This window comes from Macrosteles quadrilineatus, unplaced genomic scaffold (genome assembly GCF_028750875.1).
Source record: "Macrosteles quadrilineatus isolate MER2022 unplaced genomic scaffold, UCM_ALF_1.0 Scaffold_8__2_contigs__length_117827958, whole genome shotgun sequence".
NCBI classification, from domain to species: Eukaryota; Metazoa; Arthropoda; class Insecta; order Hemiptera; family Cicadellidae; genus Macrosteles; species Macrosteles quadrilineatus.
In genome coordinates, this window is record NW_026542601.1 from 117,231,880 (window position 1) to 117,247,623 (window position 15,744).

At 35.9% G+C, this 15,744-nt stretch overlaps 3 protein-coding genes across 3 annotated transcripts in view; all 3 read right to left on the bottom strand.

Moving 5' to 3' along the window:
* Positions 1-3,450: 3,450 nt before the first annotated feature.
* Positions 3,451-8,472, bottom strand: LOC128999743 (sodium/potassium-transporting ATPase subunit beta-2-like). Its single transcript, XM_054426402.1, has 6 exons — positions 8,383-8,472; positions 7,048-7,152; positions 6,097-6,278; positions 5,240-5,347; positions 4,494-4,662; positions 3,451-3,650 (listed from the first exon to the last, which is right to left on the bottom strand). The coding sequence occupies exons 1-6, from the start codon at positions 8,441-8,443 to the stop codon at positions 3,544-3,546; spliced, it is 732 nt and encodes a 243-aa protein (XP_054282377.1). The 5' UTR covers positions 8,444-8,472; the 3' UTR covers positions 3,451-3,543.
* Positions 8,473-9,487: 1,015 nt separating this feature from the next.
* On the bottom strand, positions 9,488-11,143 carry LOC129000013 (uncharacterized). Its single transcript, XM_054426857.1, has 3 exons — positions 11,026-11,143; positions 10,324-10,596; positions 9,488-9,660 (listed from the first exon to the last, which is right to left on the bottom strand). Exons 2-3 carry the CDS (start codon positions 10,562-10,564, stop codon positions 9,545-9,547), a joined length of 357 nt encoding a protein of 118 aa, XP_054282832.1. The 5' UTR covers positions 10,565-10,596; positions 11,026-11,143; the 3' UTR covers positions 9,488-9,544.
* LOC129000694 (integrator complex subunit 1-like) overlaps positions 10,881-15,744 on the bottom strand; it is a 46,274-nt gene continuing 41,410 nt past the window's right edge. The window contains exons 28-34 of the mRNA XM_054427655.1: positions 14,865-14,983; positions 14,123-14,273; positions 13,047-13,239; positions 12,200-12,324; positions 11,184-11,350; positions 11,026-11,130; positions 10,881-10,984 (exon numbers count right to left, since the gene is read on the bottom strand). Of these exons, the coding sequence (XP_054283630.1) occupies positions 10,881-10,984; positions 11,026-11,130; positions 11,184-11,350; positions 12,200-12,324; positions 13,047-13,239; positions 14,123-14,273; positions 14,865-14,983 (964 nt within the window). The remainder of the gene's footprint in view (positions 10,985-11,025; positions 11,131-11,183; positions 11,351-12,199; positions 12,325-13,046; positions 13,240-14,122; positions 14,274-14,864; positions 14,984-15,744) is intronic.

Sequence of the window (15,744 nt, forward strand, 5' to 3'; positions counted from 1 at the left end):
AGACAAAAACTATAACTATGTCGAGAATGATCTTCACTCTTCTGATATTTGCATCCTAGTGTAATAATACAGTATAAATATCAGAGTCCGTTTAGGTGTTGTGTTTTTAAGTTATTTGATCCCTCACTTAGACGGTTAGTTTATATAAACTTTCTCTGTATATTGTGACACCAACATGGCATGAATTATCACGCAAAATAACTAGCCTATTCTACGACCTTTCATTGGATTCGAAGTGAAAATGAATGACTGTGGTAATAGACAATAGAATATGTTTGTTTCGAAACTTTAATCGAACATGGTAATTTTTTATTTGCGAATACATCAATTAGGGACTTAACAAGGTAATACATTTTCATAATACTCTGGTCTGCAGTGCAAAAAGTACTCTTTTCGTGCCAAACCTATTTGATGGATCACGATTTGTTTGTCTTTGGTTAAGACTGAACTGGTGAGGACTAGACCGAGAGTCAACATATTGTTGACTATTTCCACGGAATACGCGATAGGTTGAATACATAGTCACGACAGCAATGAAGCTATACAACTCTAGCTCATTAATATAGGTAGCAGTGATACTATTGACTTTGGATATTGCAAGTAATCCTATTGTAATATCTGTAGCACGTTTCATACCGGATTACGTGAGAGTGTGCTGATATCGTTTGGATTTCTCGTTGGAGGTTTTTTAGAGTAAATTTTACACTTTTAGGCCTATATTTTATAGCCGACCCGTGCAAAGCATTCGCACTGAATCCTTCTCAAATCCCACTTATTGAAGGACACAACATACAGTTAATACTGCGTAGTAAATGCATCGTCGATTTAAGGAAACTAAAGGGCTTGGGTTAAACAACTTTAATATGGATACAGCATAGCGTTCTACGTCCCTTGGTAATTAACCGAATCAAAACTGATATAAACATTCCTGTTGGTAACAAACACGATAAAACATAACCATTCATTGACATCTGTAATAAAGAAAAGAAAGAGGTGATGTTTGAAAATGGAGTTCTAATGGTTACGTCGTAAATAAAGAAATATAAAAGCTAAATAATGCATGCGGTACTTACTTTTGAGTTCTTGTTTAGACTTCTTTAACAATGAAAAACAAATCACTCAGATTTTGGAAGTTAAGTATTTGTTTGTTTTGATAGGTGTTGTTCACATGTTTCAGGTGATCAAATAACGTAAATAAACATTTAAAGCCTAAATTACTTGCAGAATAATAAAATTGATAGTTTTATGAAGAACTACTGAAAAATAAGTGATTTGCATTGGCCAAAAACTGAGGGTCACTAGTTCGAATTTATGAATTTTCAAATGTAAACATATGTCATTTTATACATCATTTTAAAGGTATTTAATAGACAAACATTTTGGCTAAAACAGAAATGAATGATCTTTTTCCGTTTAAAAATGGCAGCAGTTTATTTGGAAAAAAAATCAATGTTTTTAATACTCTGTGTTTCCTATACCAATGCACTTAGCCCTTCTCCGGTTGAATTTTCTCACTTGTTATGAAATTAGCTTTACTGTGATAAGCTACAAGTAACGAGTTTTTCAAAATAATAAAAATTCCCAAAAAGGTTATTTTTGAAAATTTGCAAATGCCTATTGTTTAACATTTTCAAATAGCAACATGTAAAGTGACACATCATTTTATAGGTTTTTAAATTCTTAACAACTTTGTATTTTACACTTGCTTCGTATCTCTTTTTAGTTTTTTGTGTAAATAACAAAAAAAAACCTTAGTTTCCCATATGAAATGCATGTTATTTGGGGTTTAACGATAAATTAAATGGGGGCTTTAGTGTTAATGGGTTTTGGTTTTTACAGAGAGACTTGAGGTTTTTACAGAATTTTTGTAAACTGTACATTACGGACGTATGAGTATATTTGATATAAGGAACAGGAGAGTGTGGCATTTAGCGTTAACCTTTTTGTTAACGCCTGGCATTTCCCAGGTCTTTCATACTCCGATTAGTTATATCAATGGTTATACTCTCTAATATAATTTCCTTCTTTTCTTATATCTGTTTAATAAATTATTTAGCTTGAATCTAAATGGTTCAAGATATATAGCCAAAAGAATTTTTATAATTGCACCACATATGATATTTACACTTTTCACTAAGACAAAAAATATAGTTGAAGCTGTTTTGGTTTAAGAATGGTCCACGTGAATGAAAAATTTTGTACTATTGCAGTAGCGAACGTGTTAAATCTAGTATCAGCAGCAAATTAAAAATCCATTTGTTTATTCTCAAGATTCAGTGACCAATCATGAAATTCAACTTAAAAACTTAGAACAATTATTTTTTTAGTTAGACTAAATAATTGTTAAAGGACAAAAAATACTATACCATTTGTTTATTTATTCAAATCAATATAATGTTATGACGAAATTTCGGGCAGAGAGACAAAATTAGATTTTAAAGTACGTAATTGTCGTCTCACCTGAAATTCTGCCATACCTTAAATTTGTCCAGATAGCTTAGCCTACAATGAGATAGTCCAGGACTCTAACGTGTTCGTTAATTAAATATCGTTTTGAGTTTATTGGCTCAGAATATTAAATACAACAAAAATTCTTACAATGTTAAGCTTACCTTTAACTAGTGCTCATCATAGCCACTCGAAAAATATGTGAAGCTAAATTTAGAATTTTGAACAAATTATCGAGAATGCGGATGACCTAATTAATTAGAAACTTAACTAAAACGTGATTCGGTCGTTATACTTGGTAATCACCAAAGTAAACTTGTCGGGAAAATTAGACTCGGTCGAACACCAGAGTCGATACGGGGTTTCTTAAATCAAATTTAAGTAAGACGGTTCGGGGTAACGGAATAAGTCGTACGTAAACCGTTTTGGCAACTTAAATGATTTCCGAAGCTGGTTTAAGACAAAAGGTAGTGTGCTCGTACGTGAAAAAGCGTGCGGGGTGCGCGCGACTGCGGCACAATAAAATAAAAATAATAAAACTTCTCTAAAATGAGATTAAAAAAAATAAATTCGGTAGCACACTAACCTGATGCCTTAGAATTCTACCAGGAACGGGGGAAATCTTTAATTGACCAGAATTTCGTAAGTTAGGACTGTTGGATTTATCTCCAAACAGCTGGCGTACTGACGGTTCGGTAGCGGGTGGACAACTGACCATGAGGTCTGCTCTTCTGGTCCTTCTTCGCCATCGCCCCTGGCGGCGGGGTAGGTAACTAGCGTCATCCCCTCTACGATGACGTAGGACCCTTGCCACTACGATGCATCTGACAACGCGGGCGCGGCTTACCCCGAACGTAGACAATTATAATACTTAAGATGAAACTTTTAAAAATCGGGTTTTTACCCCTTGACGGGTTTTGGGTCGTTACAATGTGCTGACGATTAGTATTCATCATCGGGTAGAGTAAAAAAACTCTAAAGATGCTTAATATCAATCAAAACTTTATTTCAGATTAATGAATTAATCTCCAATAGCTTGATGTTCCGGATGATTGTTATACAATAATCATCAGCTGGAAAAAACATTTCTGATAATTAAACATCAATCATCAGCTGGAACTTAACAGTTCCGATGAGTTTATCCTTGTGTGGCTTGATGTTCGCAGCCCAAGTCTTGCATTCTATACTGATTACGATACCAGCTGAAACAAATATTGAAATTAGGAAGACATTCTCAATGTAAGCAATTTGATATTTGATTCTAATGCCACCATAGCTAAAGTGGCTTGTAAAGCTTGTAGCTTGTGCTCCTTCTTTATTACAACTTAGAAGATCTATATTTGCTGTGTGATATTTGCATGGTTATTTTGATTTACTTGGTTTGCATCTATTCATTTATATGTTAACTTTTACTTGAGTTAGCCTTTTGATTCTACCATAGGTTTCTGCATCAAGAGAAGTGACAATACATTTTTCTTATAATGTGGGATCGTGTTCAAATCTTTGAATTCGGTTTCAATTGTTTACTTATTAGTTCAGTATGCTTTAAAACACAGCAATTGATGTTGCAGACAACATTGTGTACCTATATAATTTAGTGACACAAGAACCATAGAGTTTGGACAGAGCCTTGTGTGTTCCAACAGGGGAAAAAACATATCTGTGGATTATTTTTCCTTGTGACTTGGACATTGATAAAATTAATTTACATTAAGAACAAGCGCTTAATCAACCAGCAGTTTGCATTGGACAAGGCGGTGAAGAATCACCATATCTTCTCTGCGTTCTCTTCCCTTGGCGAGGCTCGGGCAAAACAACTAGTACCGTACTTATAAAGCTAATAAGGGTCACAAACTTTAGAGAAAACCGTGAGCCGCAAATCAACCGCATACTTGAATGAAAGGTCTTGAAATGCTTGACGTATGTACGCTCCGTACTACATGAACTATTGGGGTAATGGGGTACATGGGGGGAATGGGGTATAGTTTTTTTCAATATTTTCCCCATACAAGAGGTTAAATTATTCCATGACTAGGCCTACTAACTTTGTGGCATCTCAAACTGCACAGCCACCAGTGGAGGTAGGTACCCCTTCTGCCCAGTGTAGGGGAAGTGGTAAGCAGGCACGCCAGGGCCAGGGATGTACCTCACTGGACCAATCAACTCCTTGTCTGCTGGGTTCTCTCCGTCACACGACACCCATACTGTCTCCCACTGCGGAAAACATCTCTTGTTAGAACTACATGTGAACAAATTATCAATTGGTAACTACTGTATTAGAATACTACTTGAATCTAGCTCCGAATATACACTGTAACAAATAATACCTTTACTTCGACACTGATGTCAATCAGTAATTTTTGACGAATACGCCAACCTTTAGACCAAGCAAAACTGAAAGAACAGCTTATCGTAAACTACGGCATCTGTTATGTCATATCAGCTATCATAATGTTATCAAAAACTGAGAGAGAAAATTAAATTTGAACTATAGCACAGTCTCTCAGTCTGTGAGTGGCTCATTCATAATGTTCTATTTGAATTTTTATCAAAAGTTGGCTACAGCTAAGTCCAGCTAAATGAAACGTCTTTGAAACATGGATGAACAATGAAAGTAAAAGAGGTGCTTATTACTAAATCCAGCTGAATGACAGGTTAAATTAATTTCTTGTAAAAAACCTCCAAGATAAGAAAAACTGTGTATTAGAGCTTTGAAACAGGAAACTCTCCTTAGAATGTTGATAAAGCCAATTCATGCATTAAACATTTCGAACTACACATTTAAGCTTACAGTGTAAGGTTCCACAGATTTATCTATGATGTAGTTTTTCAAATTCCTCGGCATTGATGTTGGGAGTGTCTTCAAATCTCCATAGAACTTTGGTCTCCATCCCTTTTCCTATAAAGTAAAAGTATGTTAGGTTTCTTTTGCTATGTTTTAGTGTTGTTATGAATAAATGTTTAACCATAGATAAATAGAATAAAATATAGACTGTCAAAGGAAGGTTCCACGATGTGCCGCTAGGAGTGCCATGTAGTTATGGCGCACACCACTGTAGGAGCTGTATGCTACCTGCAGACGCTGCAGCGGTGTGCGCCGTAACTACACGGCACTCCTAGCAGTGGGTGCCGGAACATATGCTAACCACAGCACTGCTGACGGTCTATATTTATTCTATTTGTCTATCTTTTGTCACAGTGGAGTGTATCTTATAGATATGAAAACACACTTCAAGGCTTAATGCAACTTTTAAAATTTGTTTCAAGAATAATAGACCTGAAGCTCCTTTCACATGATATGGTTTCCGCTGTATGGTTATAAACTGTACAGGTAATTTTTTTAGTAGTGTAGTGAAGAAGAGCATGAGAGTTAATGTTAAGGCAATGGCAGAAACCCGTCATACAACACTCTGTAGTGATGTACTAGTATATAGTAATTTACTAGATATAGGACGTTTTCATTTACTGAGGTCATTGTTTAAGGTTTTAACATGATGAGGTCCCATATTGATGTTATTTAAAAAAAGTAGATATAGAAACAAGAACAAGACCATTGGTTTGGATAATGTTCCCTTACAATAACTTAGAAATTGTCAATGGTGTATAGAATCACAAATAAACGGTTTATAGCAGGAAATAAAAACTCACAGGGAAGAACTGCAGGAAGATGCAAGGGGCGAGACGTCTGTAGCCGAAGTAGTTGGTGGTGACACATGGAGCGAAAGTCTCCGGGTTGATGTGGCAAACCTTTCCTGGGGGAGGAGGGGAGCCCCAGTCACAGCTGACTTCTGCCTCTGGGCGCCCAGCCGTCAACTCAGGGTTGCGGTACACTGTGGCAGAAGGGATGGGAAACATTCTAGTTCAACTCAGTGTAAAAAAAAGCTTGGAGAAGAACAACACTTGAATGTGATATAATGGGACATCATTTCAGCCCTTCTCATAAATAACCCTTTCTGGCATGAATGTCTATTTGAAGAGGAACACAGCAACATGGAGTCCAAAATCTTTTTCTTTTGAGAATTTAAATATTTAACTTTAAGGGTTTGTAATAATATTGTTTTACTACAGTATTTGTGCATTGTTTGTATTTGTATACAGGGAGGGATAGCAGAGAATCGAGAAGAGGGATTACAGCCACCCCTATGTTTTAGTCCTTGTACCTCATAGTCAATTGAGTAAACAAAAAAAATAGCAATGAAATACAAATATTTTTATGTTGTTCAAGCGAGGGACATATTTTTCATACCCTCTCCTCCACAAATTTTGTTGGATAAAATCCCCCATTCAAAGGCGAATGGGGCTTAATAAGCTCTTTCTCCAGGAATTTGTTTATATTTCATCCATATTTAAGGAATATGAAATATTCCTTAAATATGGACTGTATATTAAGAATTGTATATTAAGAATTGTATATTTGATACTCTAACTGTATATTAAGCAATTGTTGTAATTAGTACATATCGCTAATTAAGTGGTATAATAATAAAAATGTTCTAGGTTTAGTTAGGTGTTTTTTGGGCAACTTTTATTTCATTGTGGCTACAGCTTACATCACATAGCCCAATATCCATATGTTCATTGCTATTACCGTAAGCTTACCTTCAATGAAGTTGTCAAGTTGGTTGCTCCAAGAGTCAAAGCTAGTTTTGTTGAACCAGATCAAGCTGTCTCTTTCATCAGGAGGGCTTGGCTGCACTTTGATTCCTATTTGCGATCGCAGATTACAAGGTTAGTCAATATATAAATGTATGTGTTTAAACAGTGAAAACTTTTTGGATCAAGTTGGGTCTAGAAAAAATTGAAAGTCAAGTATTTCAAAGACGAATTACCTTGTATATTTTGGACTTAATTGAAAGCAAAGAATGATGACCTTCGATAAACCAAGCAACAATAAATAATCTTCAAATAATACACCCTACTGTTGTAGCAAACATGCAGACTGACCAAATCTATAGTGACTCTCTTGTTTCATTCAACAGGTTCATAAGAGAAAAAAAAACTATACTTTTAAATTCATAGTTAGTGGTCAGTGTAATTCTTTCGCTCAATGTACTAGAAATTTTGTGCTAGCTATATGCAATCTTCTAAAATCAACTTACTAACGATAAAGAAGTGTTTGTTTGGTGATTTTAATATCTCAGTAAAGATCGAGTCAATCAGAATATTGTCTACAGAGGGATGAGTGCAAACATACCAACAACACATTATATCAAACCAAGAGAAATTCATTGTTGAGATACTAGGCCTTCTGAATAACAAACTAAAGGGACAGTGGTGGAGAAAGGATTATTGTGTGTATCACATACTGCTGCTTGCCACTGTTATTGACTCTATCTTTAACAATTACTAATTATGTACCTATTTAGTTTAATGTTCAATGTATGTATGTAGTTTGTTTAATGTAGTTTACTTAATTATTTACCCTTATAAGGTTATGAATTGTAAAGAAAAATTTGTTGCAATGTCGAGCATATTGGATTTATATTCTACAAGCTCTTTTGGGGAACATAAAATCCCTAAAACCCTACACAGTCAGATCAGACTTGATCCAAATTTCATAGTTATCGAGGAATTTATTATAATTATTTTATTATTTCACCTATGGACAAATGGCCTTACCATGAAGACTAAGATAATAGTTTATTTTATTTTACAATGGTTAAATTTTCAAAGAGCGCAGGGAAATCTTACAAAGGACAAATACCAGTACTACATTGTAACATAAATCACACAATGTAAATATTAAATCTAAGAAATATATGAAAATCTTGAATTAGTGTTAGACAAATGTTTGCCAAATATATTTAAAATTCATTGACTTCCAAGCAATTAATCTAATTTGAACATTTTCCACTGAAAAAATGTGCAAACACTGAAAAACTATATGTTTTATACTAAACAAACCCATGTAAGTTTACATAAGGAGAAACTTACTAATCTCTTCGGCACAGGTAGCGACAAGGAGAGCCCCAAAGAAGACGAAAGTCGGCGCCATTTGAGCCACAACTGAGACTAGACTCTCAATTACAGGAACTTGTAGGAGTAGACACAGGAAACCCTTCCATTGGACTAATTGCTGTTGTTTAGTCACAAAGAGACGTTATTGTGATGATTCCAACTCAAACTGGTAGTGAACAAGCAACAAAGTTTGTCATCCAATGTAAATGAGATTGCAAATAAATCTTAATCTGGTAGCAAACAAAAACAGCTGATAAGTTTTGGAACCGAAGACAGTGTATGAAAGTCTGTGCTTTTCCAAAAATAAGTTTGGATAGTTAAATATCATTTCAACAAGAGAGAATATGATAAGAATAAATATAAAATATTATTAAATTTGTTTGTTGATAGCTTTATGTACATATAAAACCTGTTAGTACTTTGCACGTGAACTTTTTAGTCAAAAATAAGTTTTTTTTAGGAAAAATACTTTGATTAGGAATATTAAGAAACAAGGAATGGATAAACATGTCACTAAAGCCGTGTTTACACAAGGCCAGTAGAGCAGGCAGGTTACTTGCTTCTTATGTATTTCAAGTTAACTTAGCCAAGTAACCTGCCCTCCAACTAGTCTCATGTAAACACGTCTTTAGCAGTTGAGGTGGTTAGAGTAATAGTTCTACTACTTTTTTTCCAAAAAGGCTTGTGGACAGGCATCACATCTAGTTAGTTAACTGTACTGAGGGCATTTTGTGTTCTATTAACTATCTGGAAGTATTTTCTAAGTCTAGATCTAGTTGTACACCTATTCCTCTTTACATTATATATTTGTCAATTTAGTAGAAGCTACATATACGTTTCAAAGGTGTGGAATCAATGATGATATTTATCGTAAAAATCATATAAATTATTAAAACCATGAAAAACATTAAACAACAAGACAGTGATGAAATTTCACCTGGGAAAACAAGACAATTTTAAATTATATACATTTATTCTAAAATAATTACATATTTACAACATACATTTCAAATAACGTTACTTTGGAAAAACTAAAGAATATACCTAAACAATTGAGAAAAATTATAAAAACTGTTATCTCTATCTAATTAAATGAATACAGTCTTCCCCTTTTTTAAACATACTAAATTACAGATATTCAACAGCCAGTCTGTAGGTTAAGTAGAGCCAAAGACTTGGTGATACATTGTAGTGTGTTCATGTTGTGAGTCAATCCTAGGCTGAACACTGTCTCTAGTAGAGGAACTGCTACTTCTGTAACAATAAGATCTACTAGTTACTAACTGTTCATTGCAATTATAATGAGTTAAATGAATCTCAAATCTTAAAAAAGTTTAGAATTTAAGATTCTTTCAGCTTGTTTTTAGAATCAAATTTTGATTACTCGAATCTCATATCTAAAAAAAATTGCCTGCACCACCACAATCCCAAGAAATCAATCAAGACAGTAAATTGAATGGAATATGAGTATGGATCTACATAGTGCCAAACAATTTGTACTTTGGATGAGGGGTCCACTTATGTTATAAACTATAGCTCGTTCAAAAAAATTAGTCGGTTTAAGGGGAAGGTTTCCTGGGTCCCCCACCACTTTTTTTAGCTTAATGTAAATATTAGCTTATCAGCTGTCGGCTGTTATTTCATAGTTAGGGTGAAGTGGAGGGGATGGAATCGCTTCCCCTCAAACTGCCTAAATTTGGTATATAGAGAATAAAACAGAAAGCTACTATACATCATGGTGACTTTGACTAAACTTGATTTATGCAGCACATGTCAAGCACAGCTTCCAACCGTTTGTTATGTTTGCATAGATAGTGTGTGAGTGAAGTATTGGTGTTACTCTCGGTGGGTGATGTATTGGCCTTCAGGGTTTAAGGAGTTGAGTGTTTTCAAAAGACAGTTTATTAATCTACGCACCTTGTGAGCAGACGACCACCTCATGTAGTCTGTCCAGTACTGAGCTGACCACCTCCACCTGTCCGCTCTGTAGTGCCGTGAGATACGCTGGCATCAACTGCAGTGCCGTGTGTGGCGCGTACCGCAGGTGCCGTGCCAGCAGACCGTGGGCGAGAGCACGCACGTTGCTGCCCGGCGCAGTGATCAGCTCACCCAGCACTGCCACTGCGGGCGCCAGCAACGCCGGCCGGCGCACACTCATCTGGTCCAACTCTTGTAGACTGGCCAACACCTCTGAAACAACAAAATCATGTGTAATCAAGCTAAATAGTTAAGTTAATTAGGTGCATTAATCTTTACAATATTAAAACTTTTTTACTAGATTATATTTCAAAGGAACGTCATGGGACTGATAAGGAAATTTAAAAAGGAATATTCAGATTGCTTGTAGTCCTTGAAGCTAATAGAGACAAAAAGCCCCAAAATGTAAACACAGATATTTTTAATATGGTATTTCTTCACAGAGTATATTGAAGAGGAATCAATTTTCCATGATTATAGAACAAAATATTAGTGTTTTATTTTGTAACCATTTCCCACTGTGGAGGGAAGGTGTCCTGGCCAGGAGGTGCGGGGGGTGCAGTGACTACCACCTCCCCAGCCCCCGCCTCTCTCACCCCCGCTACCAGGATACACACACACAACAAACACTTAACTACTCACCAGGTCCCTTGAGTGATGCTATCACATGGTCCCACTGTGGAGGGAAGGTGTCCTGGCCAGGAGGTGCAGGAGGTACAGTGACTACCACCTCCCCTGCCCCCGCCTCTCACACCCCCGCTAACAGGATACACACACACTACAAACACTTAACCACTCACCAGGTCCCTTGAGTGATGCTATCACATGGTCCCACTGTGGAGGGAAGGTGTCCTGGCCAGGAGGTGCAGGAGGTACAGTGACTACCACCTCCCCTGCCCCCGCCCCTCTCACCCCCGCTACCAGGATACACACACTGCCCAGACTGTGATGCTGGGTCTGCAGCTCACTGAAACATTTAATTTTTTTTTTCTTGAGCTACATTTACTACAGTAAGCTATATTAAAATCTTTAATTTGAGGAACAACTCAGATAATAAAACACAACTTAACTGGTTTATGTTGTTTCTGTGCTAAATTATGTACAAGAAGGGGACCTAAACACATAGTTTTTTTTTATTTATCAAAGATTTACTTGATTTTTAACAACATTTTGTGTCTTGTCTATTCTTATGTTCATTATGTTCACTCAACAACTAAAAATATCTGTATAACATATTGTTGTATATCTTGCTCTGACTCAAGATTTGAAAAGAAGTTATCTGTGCCAATGAAGTTAAAGTTCAATAGTATACAATTTTGTTAATGCTATTATGGATTAAATATAACAAGGTGTGTCTTCACAGCTCAATGGTTGTGGATGAATTTGAGGGTTGAGAGCCTCACTATTCCAAAAAAATCTGCCTATTCCATACTAAAGTTTGGATATTATTATTATTTTTTTAAACATTAGTACGAAGCTATAGGTCGCAATAGCATAAGCGTGCAGGTTCATTTCTAAGTGGTCGACCTATAACATGAAATTGAGAACGTTTCTCTGTCACGCCAGAAACGAGATAAGCTTTCATTTTCACAGAAAAAACATTTTTGCAATCGCAAAAATCTGCGTTTGACACAAAACTGTGAAAACCACCCACAATCGAGATGATAAATTATCACAGAAATCAGCTTATTCTGAATTCCTGCTAATCCGAACAGTGTTCGGACCCAGTTACTTTGAAACAGCGGGACTCTACAACTATCATCATTCAATCAGTGAATCTTACATATTGACGTACAATAGTTCTAAAGCTACATACCTGATTAGGGCAGCTTGAGTCTGTAAATAACGAAGAGATTCTTCAGCATTGTGTCCGATGTATGCCTTCAGCAAGCTTACAAATCTGACCAGCAGAGCACCGACATCCTTCATGTGTCCGTGTTGCTGTAAAAAATACAATATTTGGATTATTTTCTTTGAAATTTGCTTGGTTGTGGCAGTAAAGCAGGTTAAGTAATGAATGGAATTTTGGTTAACAGGGTAATGAAAGAATCATTGGAGTGTTGAACAAATTTACAGTAAAAAAAACCTTAGGAAATCTTTGGATAGAGGATTTTTTTTTGTGTCACTTATTTTGTAGAAAAAACTTTTAATACCGTAGTAGTTTTTTTGGCAATGTAGACCTACTTCATGTCTACATTACTTTTATAATTGGAGAAAATAGGGCTAAAATAGAGGTCTGCAATACTGCTTGAAACATATCCCTACTATAACAAGTAAAAAACGTGTGAGGGATTATCCAAGTAGAAATGGTTGTTTCATTGAACAAATCAAAAGTCATACGTGGACAAAAAACATTAAACAAATATTAATTTATTTTGAGGAAAATGCACTTGGACAAAGAGACAAATTGAAATGGAATAGGTAATCCCCACAATTCTTAGTTCAACCCGATTTTGCCATTAAGACTGTACGTTCTCCTTAATCTCAATCATTTGCTCACACATTTCTAGACCAAAATTTAGATAAAAGGAATAGCTCGGTTAAAAAAATGTTCAAGGCGGTAAATTGCACACCAAAGTTCATACCACTTTAAATATTTTGTCCTTCCAAGGTCTTCAGTAAGAAATTGTTACAATTAACGCAACAATATTGCCGTGACTGACCTTGAACAAAGCAAAGTAAGTGTCGAAGATGTTGTGCAGAGGAGTGGTGTACTCAGCCCTGAACAGATGAGGCCTCAGCAGCTCCAGCAGTCCGAGCACCTGTGTGAACAGTGCCAGATGGTTACGACTCCTCAGCACCGGGAACTCTAGATGTACTCGTCCTCTCAGTGCAGCGGCTATCATCTCCAGCTGTCTGTACACACACATCATCATGTGGTTCATGCTTTGCTTCAAAGCTTCAAAGTCAATCTTATAACTATATCAGGGCGTTACGCAAGCCATAAATAAAATTCAAAGACAACTCCAGCTTTTCCAGATTGTAATTATTTGAACAAATAAAACTAGGCCTAACTTTTAAGTACATACGTAAACATTCAAAAGCACCTAAATTAACTTGTCTTAGCTTGTCATTTCTTAAAACAAATATAAATTTTGAATTTCAATGTAGATCTGCCAAAAGCCTTCTTTTAAAGTAATTTGTATCAAATTGCTGGAGGGAAAGGCTTGGCAGATCTACATTCTCTAGACCTGTCATATTTTACATTAGTTGATTATTACATATTTGATCATCGTCCAGTTTCAGTGTATCATTGTTACTACAAGCTTACATTAATCATCAGTGATGTACCAATCCAGGAGTTTCAAATCTTGAATGGAAATTAAAAAATCCTAATCTCAAAATAGAAGGGCAAGTTTTACAATATCATAAAAATCTACTGTGAAAACCTATTTCAACTAATGTTTACATCATTTTCCTCCGCTTGAAAATTTTTATTTTTCATACTTATGACATGGTACAATAGTGGGTGGAGGGGGTGAGCAATCAGTCTCAGCATAGCTACTGAGGATGCTTCTTCATATTAAGGACGAAATGTCTGACAGTATTCAACTACAATGACACAGCTAACACCAGAAATCATAATGGATTACATGCTTCTGAGTGTATAAATACTCAAAGCTTCCATTTTAATACTTTACATTATTTCAGTACACACAAAAACTTCTTATTTCCTACGCAGCTTTTCTAATGTCTCACTATGATTTTCTGACAAGACTGACAAATCAACAGCTCTTACCGAAGCACTAGCAGCGGGTGAGTGGCTGTCATCTTCCTGGTAGCCAGGTCAAACTCTTGAGATCGCCTGTACCAGTCCTTGTTGGGCGGAGTTGCTGTCAATGCTGTCAACAGCGTATGAGACACTGTGTCCAACACACTACTGCCCATCACTGTAAATATTGTCTACATTAGACTAGTACTTAAACTCTTTGAACTCTACCTATTCAGGGTTTTAATCACACCTATTTTGTCTAATTTTTCCTTTAACTCATGAACATAAACAACTGAATTCTTTTGAATAGTATTCAGGGCAGATACACAAATTTTAAGAATTAAAAAAGTACCAAAATGCCTGTTACTTTAGGTGAAATTCACAAAGAACCTTCCAATCAACTATCCAACCAAAACATAATAGTAATTACCTATTACGCTACAAGGCCGGATAATAGGTGCTTATGGTACAAGCATGATAGTTTATAGTAAAATGGCGGTCCAGCAAAGTGATTCGCGTTCAAACTAATGAAAGATTTGCATTGTGGCCATGCCTATTAATAGCTTCGTCTACAGCCTGTAGTATTGTAAACTGTGTAACTGGAAACAAACGAGTAAAGGTCATTTGTTAAGAGGTTTATTGGTTTTTTTCACATACTTTTACAGTTGGGTTAGATATCAAGCAGCTATCCAGACCTTGGAAAGAATCCCATGACAAAGCTAACTAACAAGATCTGACAATAATAGTGATTATTTCTATCTCTTCTCACCTGATATCGAAGAGTTGCTGAGGTATTTGGCCAGCTCTGTATCCGAGAGCTGAGTGACAATACTGGGAACTCTGAGGTACAGCTGGACCAACAGCTGCCGACACATCTCGCTGTGTTTGCTGTGAATCAACAATAAATAAGTTATTCTGTGACGTCACAAACTTATAAAAGCAATCTTTGAAAGGCTAAACAATTGGCTCTCCAAGTAAAACGAGTAACATTGTTCCTAACCAACAAATGTTCCTAACCAATAACCATGTCCAATTTCATGTTATTCCCTTTGGGGTTTCAATCTTTTCCTAATGAATCAGCCCATACATGTTTTAAGGTCACTAGCTGCAATGGAAGCTACATTAAATCAAGGGTGAAACGTTTGGCATTAACGCCGGTGTTAACTCACCGTTGGTGGTGTTGTAGGTCGTGCACAAAAATATATTTTTCTAAGAAAACTTTCTCATTCTTGCACCGATGGTTAACAAACTCTGCTCGTTATATAATGAGTATGTGAGTCACCCCCTACAAACTGTTCCACAAATATTTGTGCACGTACATAGGTGCAATGACAGGAATGTAAGGTAGCACCTCGCTACGATACCAACTGTGTAAATCTAGTCACAATACCGTTTGTGATGCCAATTTTTTTTTATTACGTTTAGAGTATGATACCATTCGATTTCAACTTCCGACTGAACTAAGCCCACCCGTTTCAAGAAACTGCATACACAAAATTACTGGTATACACAAGAAATACATAATACATTAAATTAGTAAAATTTCAAAAGGGAATCCCAAGGGTTCCTTTGTTCTTGTATACGTAATAATTATTTTTCAATTAAATATTATTTCCTCATTTATAGATTACATGTACCAACGCACATAT